Source organism: Delphinapterus leucas, chromosome 14 (genome assembly GCF_059928025.1).
Source record: "Delphinapterus leucas isolate spDelLeu-1000000601 "Yukka" chromosome 14, BTC_Dleu_Yukka2, whole genome shotgun sequence".
NCBI classification, from domain to species: domain Eukaryota; kingdom Metazoa; phylum Chordata; class Mammalia; order Artiodactyla; family Monodontidae; genus Delphinapterus; species Delphinapterus leucas.
Genome location: NC_143142.1, coordinates 8,505,566 through 8,522,700, shown reverse-complemented (window position 1 = coordinate 8,522,700; position 17,135 = coordinate 8,505,566). Strand labels below are relative to the sequence as shown.

At 41.8% G+C, this 17,135-nt stretch overlaps 1 protein-coding gene across 3 annotated transcripts in view; it reads right to left on the bottom strand.

Moving 5' to 3' along the window:
- Nucleotides 1–12,917, bottom strand: part of ATP2A2 (ATPase sarcoplasmic/endoplasmic reticulum Ca2+ transporting 2) — a 61,008-nt gene extending 48,091 nt beyond the window's left edge. Inside the window, exons 1-4 of one of the 3 annotated variants that reach the window (XM_089894475.1) lie at nt 12,638–12,917; nt 11,918–11,935; nt 11,750–11,832; nt 4,175–4,279 (exon numbers count right to left, since the gene is read on the bottom strand). In XM_089894475.1, the coding sequence (XP_089750601.1) occupies nt 4,175–4,279; nt 11,750–11,832; nt 11,918–11,935; nt 12,638–12,755 (324 nt within the window). In that variant the 5' untranslated portion in view covers nt 12,756–12,917. The remainder of the gene's footprint in view (nt 1–4,174; nt 4,280–11,749; nt 11,833–11,917; nt 11,936–12,637) is intronic. The other 2 variants (XM_089894474.1, XM_022598000.3) reach the window with 2 other exon arrangements.
- Nucleotides 12,918–17,135: the final 4,218 nt, after the last annotated feature.

The following is a 17,135-nucleotide window of genomic DNA, read 5'->3' as shown; positions in this document are numbered from 1 at the left end:
TGGGGTTGGACTGCCCAGGCTCAACACAGGCTTTTGCACTCAAAAGCTATGTGACTGTGGATAACATGACACACAGCTTTATGGCCTACAAAACCAGGACACTAACAGTACCCACCCTCAAGGGTTGTGAGGATTTACAAGCTATGTGTAAAATGCTTAGATTGTGTTTTGGCACACAGTGAATGCTTTGAGTGATGAATTAAGAAAATCCAGTTACATCTCACAAATTCTAAATCTCTCACCAGTACGAAAGACCAATAAGTGGCCGGAAGCACTGCCAGTCACATACCATATTTACCATAATATTATATATGAACATGTCAAGACTTAGTCACACACAATTTTTTTTTTTTTTTTTTGCAGTACGCGGGCCTCTCACTGTTGTGGCCTCTCCCATTGCGGAGCACAGGCTCCGGACGCGCAGGCTCAGCGGCCGTGGCTCACGGGTCCAGCCGCTCTGCGGCATGTGGGATCTTTCCTGACTGGGGCACGAACCCGTGTCCCCTGCATCGGCAGGCGGACTCTCAACCACTGCGCCACCAGGGAAGCCCAACACACAATTTTTATTTCCTAATTTCAAGATGAAAGATGCAGAATTAAAATGAGCCATGTTGAAAAAAAAAAAAAGCTAAGGGAAAGTTCCTTTGGGGGGCGGTGGGGGAGTATGTGTGAAATTTGCCTCTTCTCCTTTTAGAAAATAAGCAATTAGGACTTCCCTGGTGGCGCAGTGGTTAAGAATCCGCTTGACAATGCAGGGGACACAGATTTGAGCCCTGGTCCGGAAAGATCCCACATGCTGTGGAGCAACTAAGCCCATGCGCCACAACTACTGAGCCTGCACTCTAGAGCCTGCAAGCCACAACTACTGAGCCCGTGTGCCACAACTATTGAAGCCCTCGTGCCTAGAGCCTGTGCTCTGCAACAAGAGGAGCCACTGCAATGAAAACCCACACTCCACAATGAAGAGTGCTCACTGCAACTAGAGAAAGTCCCCACGCAGCAACGAAGACCCAACGCAGCCAAAAATAAATATAAAATAAAATTAATTAATTAAAAAAAAAAAGAAAATAAACCATTAGAAGGAGCAAATCTACAAAGCACATGCCCAGTTGAGGTTACTCAGTGGACAAAGGAAATAATTCTTTCATTTCTCTCACATCTTTGCTCTCCAACCTAAAGCTCTTCAGTTTAACATTTGGATAAAATTTATGCTCGATAACATGCAATCTAATTTTTCACACTGTGGTAAAAATTAAGTTCCCAAACCTGCTTAAAGAGAATTTAGATGACACAAAACTGAAAGCTAATGGCATGTGTCTAACTTTTTATGTATGCATTCCTGAGAAAGTACAGGAAACCTTAAATTTGGAAAGTTCCTGATAAGAATAATTTAAATCCCTATCAGATCTGCTTAAAGAATGAGTCTATCTGTATCACCTTATAATTAACAGAAATACCAGCATATCTAACTCTAATTAATGTCACTGGCTAAAAGGTCCTTCAGGTTAAGTTCAAATGTTACTGATACTGTAGAAAGAATAAATTCTGAGCATTGTTGCTATTCAATTATTCAAATTTGAAACTACTCTTTCCTCAGGATTTTCCCCCCTGAATTTATGAACTGTGGCAGTTTTATTTCTCCTTCCTCGAGGTCATGTCAGGTAGAGTTTAATTAGACTGACCAAAGTTAAGATGTCCAGGAGCACTGTATTTTGCTTCTATTAAAAATCAGGGAGGGATTTCCCTGGTGGTCCAATGGTTAAGTCTTTGCTTTCCAATGCAGGGGGTGCAGGTTCGATCCCTGGTCTGGGAGCTAAGATCCCACATGCCTTGTGGCCAAAAAACCAAAACATAGAACAGAAGCAATACTGTAACAAATTCAATAAAGACTTTAAAAAAAATGTTCCACATTAAAAATCAGGGGGACTTCCCTGGTGGCTCAGTGGTTAAGCATCTGCCTGCCAATGCAGGGGACACAGGTTCTAGCCCTGGTCCAGGAAGATCCCACATACCGCAGAGCAACTAAGCCCGTGCACCACAGCTACTGGTCCTGCACTCTAGAGCCTGTGAGCCACAACTACTGAGCCCACCCGCCTAGAGCCCGTGCTCTGCAACAAGAGAAGCCACCGCACCTCAACGAAGAGTAGCCCCCACTCACCGCAACTAGAGAAAACCCGCGTGAAGCAACAGAGACCCAACACAGCCAAACATAAATAAATTTATTTAAAAAAAACAAAAACAAACAAACAACAAAAAACAGGTCAGCTTGGGGAAAAACAAATATACCTAACTTACTATTAACAAAAACTTAGAAGACCTTCTAAGGTTTCCTTTGTTCTAAAAGTTACAACTCCTACCTCCTCCAGTCAAACCTAAATAGGTCTAAATGTCATTCCTCAAACACACTTTGTACCTCTCTGCTCATGCCACCCCCTCTCTGGAATATTCTCCCCAGCTTCCACCCACAAAAGTCCTATTTCTTTATAGTTCCCCCAACTGCTTGTCAGCCTTCCTTGATGACACTGATCAGAAATACATGCCCCACCCCTCCCAAATACTACCTTACACTATAATTATAACTTTCATTACTTCCAGAAAGCAAGAACCCTATAGTATTTATTGCTCATACCCTTCTGTATATTATATAATAGGATATCCATCAAAAATATTACTGTTTTCTTTAAGCTAAGACATATCTAAAAGTCCTGTGAAAATTGCTGTAAAATTTTACTTTGGAGTTCAGATCAGCCTGACCCTGGATATAAATCCCAGATACTCTATGTATGTACTATCTGTATGGCCTTTGATAAGTCAATCACTCTGAACTTCTATGTCACATCTGTCCAATGGGAATATCATCTACCTTACAAAATCACTCTAAGCATGAAATGGGAATATGTATGAGTTATCTACTATGTAACTGACATAAATTTAAAAATGCATATTACTAACTTGAGAAGGACAATCTAATGCTATATATTGTTTCTTTTGCCTAAATTATTCACAAAAAGATCATTTCTATTTAAATAAAAGCAATTTAAAAAAATCAAATGTAGCACAATTAAAAATTTCTTCTAAGTAGGCTTCCTTCTAAATGAGCTCACCACATAAAGGCCTTCATGTTTATTAATAAGATCAGAAGTTTACAATTCCAATAGGATTAAATATGTTTATAAGATGCTTCCACTTCAAGAATGACAGATACACTCTATTTTAGTCCTGAAAGAGGTGACTATATCTATCAAACATCTAAAAGATCAATACTTAAAAGATGAATGAGAGGGACTTCCCCGGTGGCACAGTGATTAAGAATCTGCCTGCCAATGCAGGGGACACGGATTCGATCCCTGGTCCAGGAAGATCTCACATGCCACAGAGCAACTAAGCCCATGCACCACAACTACTGAGCCTGCACTCTATAGCCCCCGAGCCACAACTACAGAAGCCTGCGCTCCGCAACAAGAGAAGCCACCGCACTGCAATGAAGAGTAGCCCCCGCTCACCACAACTAGAGAAAGCCTGCACACTGCAAAGAAGACCCAACACAGCCACAAATAAAAAGATGAATGTGAAATATTAGTCTGGGTTTGTTAAAATATATCAAAAACAAAAACCTAACAGATCCATAGTCTTAAAAAAGTTAAATTCTCAAACTAGCTATCTGCAGAAGACCAATCATGCAAATATGGGGCAGACGTGTGATCCCGTTATGTTTCTGTAGTAAAATTAGCTTCCATTCTGTGAATAAGAAAGGCCTGGGTACTGGGCAGTTAAGGGAAAATAGCCAGGAATATGCTCTGAACGTAAAATTATTTAGGATTTAAACAATTTTTATAGCTAAATACACACACACACACACACACACACACACACACACACACACCCAAGGAGAATAAAAGTTTTTCATAGGAAGCAGCTAGAAAATATAAAGAGAATACTGGTTGTCAAATTTTCTGGTTTTCCTTAAGTAGCTTCTTTATCCACTGTTCTTAATTCCATGCTACCATGAAGAATGAGCAATTTTAACAGCAAAGTATATATGCATGACGTCTAAAATTTTGCCATTAAATAAATTAATAGATAAAAAACACATGTAGTTCCACAGATTGTTTTTAACAGTTTAAATCACTTACGTAAATTACCAAAATTTTGCACTGCAGGAATTTTTGCTTACCTGCCATACACCCACAATTGCATTGGCTACTAATATAAGTAAAATCACAAAGGGTTCTACAAAAGCTGTAATTGTTTCTTCACCTTCTTCAAACCAAGCCAAAACCTAAAAGAGAAATGGCACGCGTTAGAACTGTAATGTGTTCTTACAACAAAAGTGGCTGGCATTAAAGGAATTATTATGATACATAAAATCTCTTTTCTTACCATCCTTAGAAACAAAAGGTAGCAAAATGTAATGACATACACAACAAACTTATATCTTGTTCCCAATAATTCTTAAGACTCAAAACTATAAACTTCTTAATAATACCCTTAAGAACTAACTTATTTTTTCATGTAATAATTGGTTTAAAATCCAAAACAAATACTTTTGGGGAACTAAATTCCATTCATTTTCTGTGTATATTTTTCAAAAGAAATAAAACAAATTCCTGATTTTGTTAAAGCAAAAGGCAATCATGAAACTTTGTTAATTTGGTTAATATTCACATCAAACAATACCTATGTGGCACAAATTCATAGTAAAAACAACTTAATCATTGACTCAAAATTAGAGTATATAAACTGCTAATGTCCCACGTATTTTCAGTGGTGTTGCTGAAGGTCATTACTGCAAGGTTGTTCTGTGATCAGGAATGTATTTTGAAGGTTATCCTCCATATGATATCTAGTATAGGAACACAGCTCTTCAGAGATGACATAAATCCAAAAATGTTATACCTGGGCACAGAACACTGTCCCAAGAAAAATGAGCAGAGAATTAACTTCTAGCTCACACAAGCCACACTATACTTTCTAACTGAGCAACCCTAAGAAGAGAGAATCCAACACAATGAATCTTAAAATAAACAACATAGTAAAAGAGGCATCTAAATGGTTAAAAATTTAACAACCAATTTTTGTGGAAAACTGCCAATCCAAAAAGGATGTTAAAGGTATCTTATGATACAGTCTGGGAGGTAAGATTTGCCTTTGCCTTTTAACACTGCTTAAAATGCTTGTATATTCCACAATGAAATCTCTTCTTTAAAAGATCTATTCAGTAAACAATGAAAGCACTGTTTCTGATACTTTTTAATATTGTCAGATATGATGTATGGCAATAATGAAGCCATCTGACAACTACATTTGTACCTAGTGGAATACTATAAAGTGAGCTTTGACACAAACAGCAAACAAACAGAAAGATGATTAAGGTAAGACCCAACATGAATTTTGCAAGTAAATGAGGGTAACGATGAATTAACAACAAATATCAATTTGTTAGGCAGCTTTGCTCACCACTATACCACCAACAAAAGAAATATCATATCAATTTGAGCAGGAAAAAAAACAGGAGACCCAAGGCCAGGTCCTGAAAGACGCCAATCACCACTGACAGCTAATGAACCAGGGCAAGCAGAACACCAGAATGAATATAAATTGTTCCTGCAAGCTTTCAGCTGGGCATTCCTGGTGTTAAGGCCAGGCCTAATGGCAGGATGAAAACTTCTCTAGGAAGTTATAAATTTTGGTAGATGCAAGATCACAGCTGCTTTGATGCTAGCCTTTCAAACATTTGCCAAGGAGAGCTATCAGAAATAAGAAACTTAAATTAGCTCTTGGGGGAGAAAAATTGCTCAACTTGAAGAGTAACTAGGACCTTTAGAAAAGGTCAGTGAGGCATTAGCAACTGTAAGATAAGCTTCACACCTTGTTAAATTGGGTATGAATTTCCCTCTTGGCAGCTAGGCCGGAGGAACAAACTTAAAGCAATATCCCACATAAGCTGGAACAAAGAAAAAGACTAAAGAAAGCAAGCAGTGACAGGACTATCAAAGCAAACCTCTACTTTTCAAGAAATGTGTGGTTCCTTTGCACAAGTGGTATTTATCCATAATGCAATAACCCTCATCTGTATTATGAAGTAGCCTTTTCTTCCACTATGTGACTTTAAATGTTTATGTGTAAGAAACACAGGCATTCATAGTTATTTGAGGGTTCTGTACAATGTATAATTACTGCCTGATGAGAAACTAGTGGGCAAATCTCTTAGTGTGGAAGGGCAGTGCTGAACCTATTTAACACTGACAACTACCAATTTTCTAATATTTAAAAAAATATTTTGAAACCCACAAATAACCCAAAGAATTAAGTGCTACAGCTCAAAATAAAGATGAACCGTATTTCATTTACTGCTAAGAATCAATCCAGTCAATCATGTTCAAACCACATGGTGCAGTCCTTCATGGTTTTGTTCTATTGAAAAGAAAACCTCTCTTGTGTAAATGGGAAGATGATGCTGACCGATGGAAGATCCCATGAGATGGGGAAGAGGGTAGTGAAGAGGGAAACTGGATGAGTGACAAATTACTATGTCTTATTAGCATTATAGTACAGTCAGTTCATAATTATGGTTACCAGAAGTTATACAAAATATACAGGGGGCAGAGAGAATGTTTCTAAAAAATCTTTATTGAGAACAGGTTGAATATAAAGGATTATCTGTTTGTATTTCCTTTTGTTGATTATTCTATCCCCCCAGGGGTCTAGAAGAGTCTCTGGTACATAGTTGATGCTCACTATATATTTACTGAATAAATGCATGAATAAACAAAACAAAATCTCATACAATGTCTAAGGTACAAGTCCCTACCTGGCAGTCTATGAACTTAAACATTAAGAGGGCAAAAAGGTAACCAACCTCATTAACAGTATCAAAGGGAAGTGGAAGGAAAAGCTACTGCAGTATAATTTTAGGCATAGTGTTTCTTCTTTCTTTGCTTTGCACTATTAATACAGTAATAGTACTTCTGGGGCTTACAGTATCCAGCTACGGCAAGTTCAAAAGTTTCAAACTTGTCAATCCTATTCAAAGTAAACACTTGCTAGGTTACTTTATTTATTTTACTTTATTTATTTAATTCCCTGACCAGGGATCGAACCTGGGTCCTGGCAGTGAAAGCACAGAGTCCTAACCACTGGGAATTCCCTTGCTAGGTTACTTTAGACAGGGTAGGGTATCTTCTAATTGTTATATGGAAGACTGATCTCCGTATATCACCATAACTTCTGAGAGTACAGCCGAAAGATGCCAGAGAGCAGGGTTTAATGAATTAAGCAAATTTTAATCCAAGGTAAAAAGGGATGTTCTGGTATAAACTAGGAGACAGTCATGGTACCATGACTCAGTTATCTACACGTTAGGATAATGTGCAGAGCTCTTAACAAGAACTTAAGAATAAAATGAGAGATCATAAGCACATTCTTAAGACTGAGGGTCTTAAAACATGTATCAGGTCTGCATTCCTCCTTGTATCCTTAGAAATTTGCAATGCCTTAGGGCACTCAAACATTTGTTCAATGAAGGAAAAAATTTACATCAAGAAATTTAAAAAGAGGAAACAAATAAGAAAGTATCACCAATAAGTGTTATAGCAATTTTCTGAAGTGAGAAACAAAAATTCTTTCAGCCATTATAAAAAGAATAGTATGAATTAGACTATAGATTCTCTTGTGAACCAGACATAAAGCTTATGTGAAAACACTCTTCAATATTTTCAGATTTGAAAATACAACCTTATTTAAAAGAAAACAAAAAACCCCATACACATTCACCTTTCAAACCATATTTTAAAGACAGGCTCTAAATAAATTACTTAAACCAATCAGTAAACTGCCCATTTTGTCCTTCAAAATAATTAAAAGAAAACACAGGAAAAATTTAAAATCACTACATTATCAAATACTTCTTGAATATATCTTACTGAGAAAACCAAAGTAAACAAATTTCATGTACTTTGAAAATACTACCAACACAAACTCATCCAAATATTTGTTAACTCAAAAGCACTAACCTGGGACACTTCTCTAGTGGCGCAGTGCTTAAGAATCCGCCTACCAATGCAGGGGACACAGGTTCGAGCCCTGGTCCGGGAAGATCCCACATGCCGTGGAGCAACTAAGCCCGTGAGCCACAGCTAGTGAGCCACAGCTACTGAGCCTGCGCTCTAGAGCCCACGAGCCACAACTGCTGAGTCTGCGTGCTGCAACTATTAAAGCCCACACGCCTAGAGCCCGTGCTCCGCAACAAAAGAAGCCACCGTAATGGGAAGCCTGCGCACCACAACGAAGAGTAGCCCCCGCTCGCTGCAACTAGAGAAAACCCGCGCGCGCAGCAACGAAGACCCAACACGGCCAAAAATAAATAAATAAAAAACAAATTCATTAATTAATTAAAGAAAAGAAGCACTAACCTAGGTTCTAAAAGGAATTAAGAATCCCTTCAAAGGTTCCAGTAGGAAGAAAAGACAAATTATTCAAATGTAAATCAAAGTTGAGAAATGCCCTGGTCTAAGAAAGTTTTATTCGCATTTTAGGGTCAATCTAAGTAACTGAGATAGGGAAATGGGGGTGAAGGGTAGAGAAGCTTATGCAAATTGTGTTACCAGAGAGGACTTTATGATTCTGACAGATGAGACAAATATGGTCCTCACGCTCACTTCCTTCAGGTTAACTGTCACCTTAGACACCTCTCCTGACCGCCCTATTTGAAAACTGCACTCCTTCCACAGGCTCCCCTATTCCGCCACCACCAACCATGTTATTTTTTTCCACAGCACTATCTCCAATCCAACAGTTTATTATATATTTTACTTTTATCTGTCTCCACTAGAACATCAGCTCCAGGTAAGAGACCGTGTATTTCGTTCCATGCTGTATCCCCAGTGTTTGTGCCATGTACCTAAGGTGCTCAATTCCTAACAAAGCAGGGAAGAGAGAAAAGAACAGGCATTCCAATTAAGCAAACATATGATGTGTTATATGAAGGGCAAAGTTGGTGAACAAGGGGAATGGAAAGAAAAAGTGAAAAGGATAGGAAGGTACTGAATGTCAAGTTAAGGAATTTCTAATGTTACTTCACATACAATGGGAGATATATAGCTCACTTCTTTCAACCCAAGTGACAAGTTAATTAAACTTTATCCCTACAGGTCACAAGTATAAAACATTAATGCTGTTTCTACTTTCTGCCAACGCAAAATATTAACTATGGTTAACAGTCTACTACTTAGATATTTGAAATATATCACTAAAGCCTAGTATTTCTTAATTTGAGCAGAACCTGATGATGTATCATATACAGATTATAAAAACTGCCTATCTGCTTCTCCAAAAGAGCACGTATATTTTACCATTTTTCCTTTTAAACGAATAGGAATGAACTGACTACCACAAAAAACTCAGTGCTTTTCAAAGGTAAAGAAATGTGGAACGAAAAGGGTCAAGCATAATGTAGCAGTAGTGCTAATCCCACATGAAGAAAATCAACAAGTTTTATATCTGCAATTTCTTGATCAAACAAATCAAAGCAAATTAAGTTACAGTACTTCCTAAACAATAAATGTTTAAACTTTTCTGTTTAGCAACCCATAAAATAAAAATGTAACATAGTTCATTTCCTAAGCAATAACTCCATGTAGTTACCAAAAAGGTAACTCAAATTTCAACTCCAAAATATAGCTCTAAAAAGCTATAAAAAGCCAACATCCTACCTTACAACAAAATTAAAGCTTTTATTTAAAAACCCATTTGAGGGAATTCCCTGGCACTCCAGTGGTTAGGATTCGGGGCTTTCACTGCTGCGGCCGGGTTCATTCCCTGATTGGGGAACTACAGATACTGCAAGCTGTGCAGCACAGCCAAAAAATAAAATAATAATAATAATTTTAAAAAAACATTTGAAAATGCCCAGAAGATTTAAGCTCCTTACTTCAAAGTAAAACTCACATCATTATTTCAAAATATTAATATAAAGTCACTCAAACTGGCCACTCAAGAGATCCTATACAACCCAAATAGTCAATAGCTTGTCTACTGGAAATAATGCCACCGATGTTACAACACTGCCTTAAATTACACACACAAAATAACGCAATAAAAATTTATTTTATCTCTTCTTGTATATAGCAGCTGATTAACTTCTAAGAGATCCCCGATGACCTTACTGAAGCGCAGTATTAAAACTACCAAGCTTGAGACTATTTTAAAATTATGTAGCCAGCTTAAACATAAACATTATACTACCTCAAACACATTATTTGTTTTGTTCCACGACAATGTATTGAAACTAATTAATCAAACAGCTCTGTTCCTTTATCTGAATTGGTAAAGCAGCAGCCACTTACTGAAGAGGAATTTTTTTTAACCAACCAAGAAAAACAGACACGTGTAAGGTATGGAGTGACTAATTCAGGATGCTTAATGATTTGCTATGATACTCTCTTAATTTCATTCAATGAAAACCGTAGAAAACATTCGTGAGGAATTAATTATTAACGGCTACATCACTTGGCTAACATGGCATGACATATTAAAGTCTCATGGCAGAATCTGCGTACAGAAACTCCAAAAAAGTTCACCTCTTGCCAAGTTTTTCCCTTCACCGAAAGTAAAGAAATGCCCACTGCTTCGTGTATTTAGTTCTCAAAATAGCCCTCTAGGGTAAGGTTGTCAATAAAGACAGAGGTAGATCCCTGAGGCTTGCATGCTTACAAACACACAAAAATGAAACCTTGAAGCTGTGTCAAGTTTGCAAAGCCTGAAACAAGTTATTGCACTGAGTGAATTTCACTTCCCATCTTGGTTTTTATAAGAATAGAATACTGTACTTTAAGAACAAAAGGCATCTCATGCTGTTAGGATTAGGAACATCTGTGTCCTATTCATGACCATTTTTAGGAAAACTTCGAAGTCCAATGCCCAAGAAAAAAAATGCAATAAAAAAATCAATATTGAACACGAAAAAAATGTTAATAATAACCTAGAATTATCCTTTCCAACCCCCATCACCTTTCTTCTGCTGTTCTTTGCATTTCACCAGTTTCTTAGCAACCATACAGGACTCAAGCTGGTAAGCACATAAAGAACATGAAAAAAGTTTTTTGTTTTTTTTTTTTCTTTTAAGGTCTAGAACCAATTGTACTAAACCTTGTTCTCTCAACCTAGGAGCCACTCAAGACAGGGGTCCAATTTAGATAAATTTACCACCCTAAAGGTCAGTGACCAAATTTGGTCAACAGTGGTGCCATCACTGCCGTCATCATTCTTGTCACTGTCAGAAACAACTGTCACCTTGCCATTACCAGGAAGGGAGAGCAACTGGAATATTCCTTTTGTAAGTTCTATTTACAGACTACAAAGAGCCCAACATCATCTTAGTATGATCTTACACAACGGAAGAACCCAAAACAGAAAAGGCCTTCCAATAAAGAACTTTTTGATATTAAAAGCTGATAAACCACAAGAATTTATAAGACCCTGCCTGCCGCATTTGGGAACAATCTCTAACTGCACTGCCAATGTCAGACATCCATTTATTTTCTGTACGCGAATGGCTTCAAATGTTTTACTTATAAATTTAAAATACCTAGGGAATCAAAAAAAAAAAAAAAAACCCAAAAACCCCACACAAAACATGAAGAAACAGCTTACATCTCCAAATATAATGTTCTCACTCAATAGACATTTGTTTCCTGGTTTTTCATCTATGGTATAGTCTCAACTTTTGGAAAGTAAATTTCTTTATACTTACAAAAGATATACATGCTGCCAACAATAAAATTCTAACTAGTAAGTCTTCAAACTGCTCAATCACAAGTTCCAGCAAGGTTTTTCCTGTTAGAAAGAAACATATCTGTTGTAAATGTCATCTTAAGATGAGCACACAAAGTGGGGGAAGAAACGTGTTAAGATTACTCACCTTCTTCAGCCGGTAACTCTGTAGAATGTAGAAATTCACCAGGCAACGTGTCAAGAGGGGGGGAAAAAAAACATTTTAGCACTCTGTCTTTACAAAAATTACTAAATTATCACTGCCTTTGAAAGACGCACCTAGATATATGAACATTCAACCATATTTAACAGAAACCATACCAAAATGGTACCTCAAGAAAATATGCAGTATTTGTTGTACTGATCTACTCCAAAACGTGAAATCTCATCACCACCTAAGTAAGTCTCCTGAAACAAGGAGTCATTTCAGCCCTGTCATCACTTCTACCAGATGTGTAACTTTGGGTAGTACAAGAACGGTCAGAGGCATTCTCAACTACAACGCCTCATAAACCGGGTAGGGACGAGAAAATGTCTCGCAGGGCTCAACCCAGATGCAAGAGGCTCATCCCTCCCTCCGCCGGGGCCGGCTGCTGCTGGTGAGAAGCCGCGGAGCTAGCTGCGTACGGGGAAGGTCAAGGGCTGGAGCCGCGAGGAAGTCGAGAGGAGGCGCAGACAAGACGCCGGAGCCCCCAGCCTGCAACCCCTCTCCCGCGGGGCTGGCGCACGGGCTCAACCCGCCGCCTGCAGCCCTAGTCAGGCGCGGAGCCGAAACCCACGAGGTGGAGCTCAGTCAGCCATCTTTCCTGGCTCTCGGGCCCGCGCCTAGCCGCGCGGCGCCGCTGCAGCCCCGGCGCCGGGCACCTACCGTTGGAGCCCCATCTCTCCTTGAGCTTCTTGACCTGCTCCAGGCTCAGCCCTGTGCTCTCGTTGACGCCGAAGTGACCCAGCACTTCCTCTACCGTCTTTGTGTGCGCGTTCTCCATGGCTGCGGGGGCCCGGCCGGCCTCGCCTCCAGTCCCCGCGGCCTCCTCGCCTCCGCCTCGCACTCGGGCCGCGGGCTCGTGCCACCCCGGGCGCCCAGGCGCGGACTGGTCTCTCCCCCCTCCTTCTCCTACTCCGGCCGCTTCCGCCTCGCCGGGCGCTAAATCACCCCGCACCCCCTCCCCCAGCAACCGCCCCTCTCGCAGCCCGGCCCTCGCCGGCGCCCGCCCCGGGCACAGCTGGACGGTGGGGGGGGGGGGCTCCCGACCCTCCCTCCCCTCGTCAGAAGGGAGGGCCTCCTTCACCCTCAACCGCCCGCCGGGAGTGCAGGCCGCGGCCCCTAGGCCCCCTCCCCGTGCTCCTGAGGTGATTCTCGGCCCCGCCCGGGCCGGTAGAGGGGGCGCTCGGCCGACCCCTGAGAGCGGAACGGAGCAACGGAGGAGAGCCGGCGGGGTGATGCGCGGCGCGCTCGCCCTGTCCCCTCAGCTCTGCACCCCCGGCAGCAGTGGAGGAAACCGGAGCGGAGGGGAAGGAGGTGGCGTCGGGGACGGCTCCGCGGCGGCTGCTCTAATAGCATTTATCCGCCGCTGCCTCCCCTCTCGCCGCCGCCGCGGCATGTGGACGCCGCTCATTGGCCGAGAGGGCCCAGCGCGGCGCGGGAGGCGCGGCCCCGCCCCCTCCCTCAGGCTCCCTCCCTCCCGCGCGACTTGCGCCCACGCGGCCGCGCAAGCCCCGCCTCCTCCCTCGAACCGCCCCCAGGAACCCGGATCGAAGCCGGCGTGCCCGCGCCCTGCGCGCTCTCATCGGCTGTTCGGCGGAGAGCCCTCCGCCTCTCTTTGGCTAATGCGGATCTCGATTCCCGCCCGGTTCAATCACCTGTAGACGTAGAACCCAGGGAGGTGGAGGGCTCACGTGGGCTCCCTGCACTCGCTGCCCCAAGGGAACTGCCTACCCTTCAGAGTCGGCCTCGGGTTGGGGTGGGTGACTGGGAAGGCGAGGCCGAGGAACCTTATGAACTCGGTCGGCGCAGAGCTTCACCGAAGCGCGCTGGGGTTGGTGTCCTTGGCTCGTCCCCTTGCCCTCCACCCCCCAGGGCCGCACTCTGCAACCCAATCTGTGTACTTCAGAGCCCCTCTTAGGAACCGAGGGGAGGAATTCCGCAGTTCACTTCCCACACGGCCAAAATCCCTCATCTGTCGCTTCAGGAACACCGCATCCCATATTGTTTTTAATATCACACACAGCCTTTGATAACATGTCTGCATGAAGGTGCCTCGCTTGGGCATTGATTAAGGCTATTTTCTAGACTGCCCCTTTCCCCAATAGGGGAAAAAAGGACTTTAATGCAAAAATCTATTCTTAAACCACAGATAATTTGCTCTTGAGGTCTGTAGAAAACCTACCTCAACAAGGACCTACAGTATAGCACAAGGAACTCTTCTCAATATTCTGTAATAACCTAAATGGGAAAAGAATCTGAGAAAAAACATACATATATATAACTAAATCACTTAGCTGTACACCTGAAACTAACACAACATTGTAAATCAACTATAATATAAAATAAAAAGTAAATTAAAAAAAAGAAAACCTATGTAACAGCAAGATAAAGGGAATTTTGCCAATATAAAAAAATTAGACAACAGGGAAAGGGACCTTCGCATTGAATTCTTGAGCAAAAGGTGAACACATTCGCCTCACAAAGGGCAGTTTTCTTAAGGGACTATGTTGCAGAATGAAGCATTTAGTCCACTTTTGTGTTTGGCTATGGTGTACCATCCACAGGAGCCAAGGCAGAACAAAAATCACCTCAGTTGTCCCAGATGGCTCAGCTTCAGGACTTAAAGTCCTTTAACAGATGCAAATCACAGTACATTACCTAGCTGAAAAAATCAGGCACGTCATTTTGTCATTTCATTTAATTATTTCCAAGGAGTGGAGGCTGGTATACAGTTTTAATTGATACTTGGAAAAGGACCAACAAAACCCTACATGAAATAAACAAAAATTCTAGTGTATGGCAATGCACTAAGAGAAGCAAAGTGGAAACTGGTTAGGTCACAGGATTGGAGCCTCTTCCAGCAGGGACACGTGGCTGCACGGTGGGGGGGTTGTGGTAATGGAGGGCTGGTGGTTCTTTTCCCCCTCAGACCAGGTCTGCACCACTTCTTTTTTTTTTTTTTTTTGCGGTACGCGGGCCTCTCACCGCTGCGGCCTCTCCCGCTGCGGAGCACAGGCCCCGGACGCGCAGGCTCAGCTGCCATGGCTCATGGGCCCAGCCGCTCCGCGGCATGCGGGATCCTCCCGGACCGGGGCACGAACCCGTGTCCCCCGCATCGGCAGGCGGACTCCCAACCACTGCGCCACCAGGGAAGCCCCTGCACCACTTCTTACCAACTCTTCTGCCTCACCCCAGCGAGTGTAAAAGCACTCCAGGCAGGAGGATTGTTACCTTTCTCAGCCTGGAAATTATCTTGAGCATTTGGATCTCCGTTCTGTGGCTTGGTCTCTGCTTGGGGTTGTAAGTGCTTCTGCTTCTTGAGCTTCTTGGGAGGTTCCTGATCTGTGCTTTTGTACTGAATGCTCTTCCCCAGATCTTCGAGCTCCTTGTTATTGTTCAGATTTCAGCTTACATGTTACCTCCTCAGAGATGTCTTGACTAAAAGGGCTACCCTCCCCAGTCACCCTCGCTATCACATTAGTGTTTTATTTTCTTCACAGCACTTATCTCTGATGTTGTATTTTTTGCTTAGCTGTTTACTGCTTGTCTCCCCCTACTAGGATGTAAGCTCCATGAGAACAGCATGTCTTGTCTAGCTTGTCCATCTTCAGGATATAGGAGTCCCCTGGTATACACTCATCATTTATTGAATGCCTACTGTTTGAGTGAATGAAAGAGCCCCACCATCCCTGATCTATCAGTGACTTGCAAAGGGCCTGGCTTTGAGAGGACCTCAGCAAATTTTTGCTGAACTCAAGTTTATTGATTTCCAGTGTGTGATGTAAACCAGAAGGCCTCTGAACTACTTGCCTCATGTGAATGGCTGTGAAGGTTAGGCTTAAAACGAACAAACAGGACTTCCCTGGTGGTCCAGTGGCTAAGACTCAGCACTCCCAATGCAGGGGGCCTGGGTTCAATCCCTGGTCAGGGAACTAGATCCCACATGCTGCAACTAAAGATCCCGCATGCGGCACCGAAGTTCCTGCGTGCCGCAACTAAGACCCAGCGCAGACAAATATTAAAAGCAGACAAACAAAAAACAAAGTGAGGCAGCATTATAGGTTTCTCAGAGACAAGTAATGTCTAAGTTCACATTGGTCGTGTTACCAGACTGTTCTTTGCAAATCTTCTATTTCCTGGAGGTTGGAATACAGGTATTCCTCAACGTACCATGGGATTACGGCCTGATAAACCCATCATAAGTTGAAAATATCATAATTCGAAAATGTACGTAAGACACCTAACCTACTGAGCTTCATAGCTTAGTCTAGCCTACCTTCAATGTGCTCAGCACACATTAGCCTACAGTTGGGCAAAATCATCTAACACAAGACCTATTTTATAATAAAGTACTGAATATCTCATGTAATTTATTTAAAGTGAAAAACAGAATGGTTTTAAGTGTATCAGTGTTTACCCTTGTGATCTGCACAGCTGATTGGGAGCTGCAGCTCGCTGCCGCTGCCCAGCATCTTAAGAGAGGATGGTACTGCATATTGATAGCCTGGGAAAAGGTCAAAATTCAGTTTCTACTGAATGTGTATCGCTTTCGCACCATCTTGAAGTTGAAAAATTGTAGGTCAAACCATCATAAGTCAGGGATGGTCTGTATTCCCTTAAACTGAAACAGTGTGCTTTTCAGCCTGGGATTGGCCCCTTCTGTATCACATACTAATTATGCCCTTGGTTCCTCAACCCATTGGTGTCTCTGAAACCTGTTGTTTATTTATTTATTTATTTATTTTTATAATGGTCACAGTGGTTTTTCTTTTTAAATTGAGGTATAGTTGCTTTACAATGTTCTGTTAGTTTCTGCTGTACAGTGAAGTGAATCAGCTCCACGTATACATATATCCCCTCTTTTTTGGATTTGCTTCCCATTTAGGTCACCACAGACCACTGAGTAGAGTTCCTTGTGCTATACAGCAGGTTCTCATTAGTTATCTACTTTATACATATTAGTGTATATATGTCAATCCCAATCTCCCAGTTCATCCCACCCACCTTCCCCCCTTGGTGTCCATACGTTTGTTTTCTACATCTGTGTCTCTATGTTTGCCTTTCAATGGTTCATCTGTACCATTTTTCCATATTCCACATGTATGCAATATATGATATTTGTTTTTCTGACTTACTTCCCTCTGTATGACAGTCTCTAGGT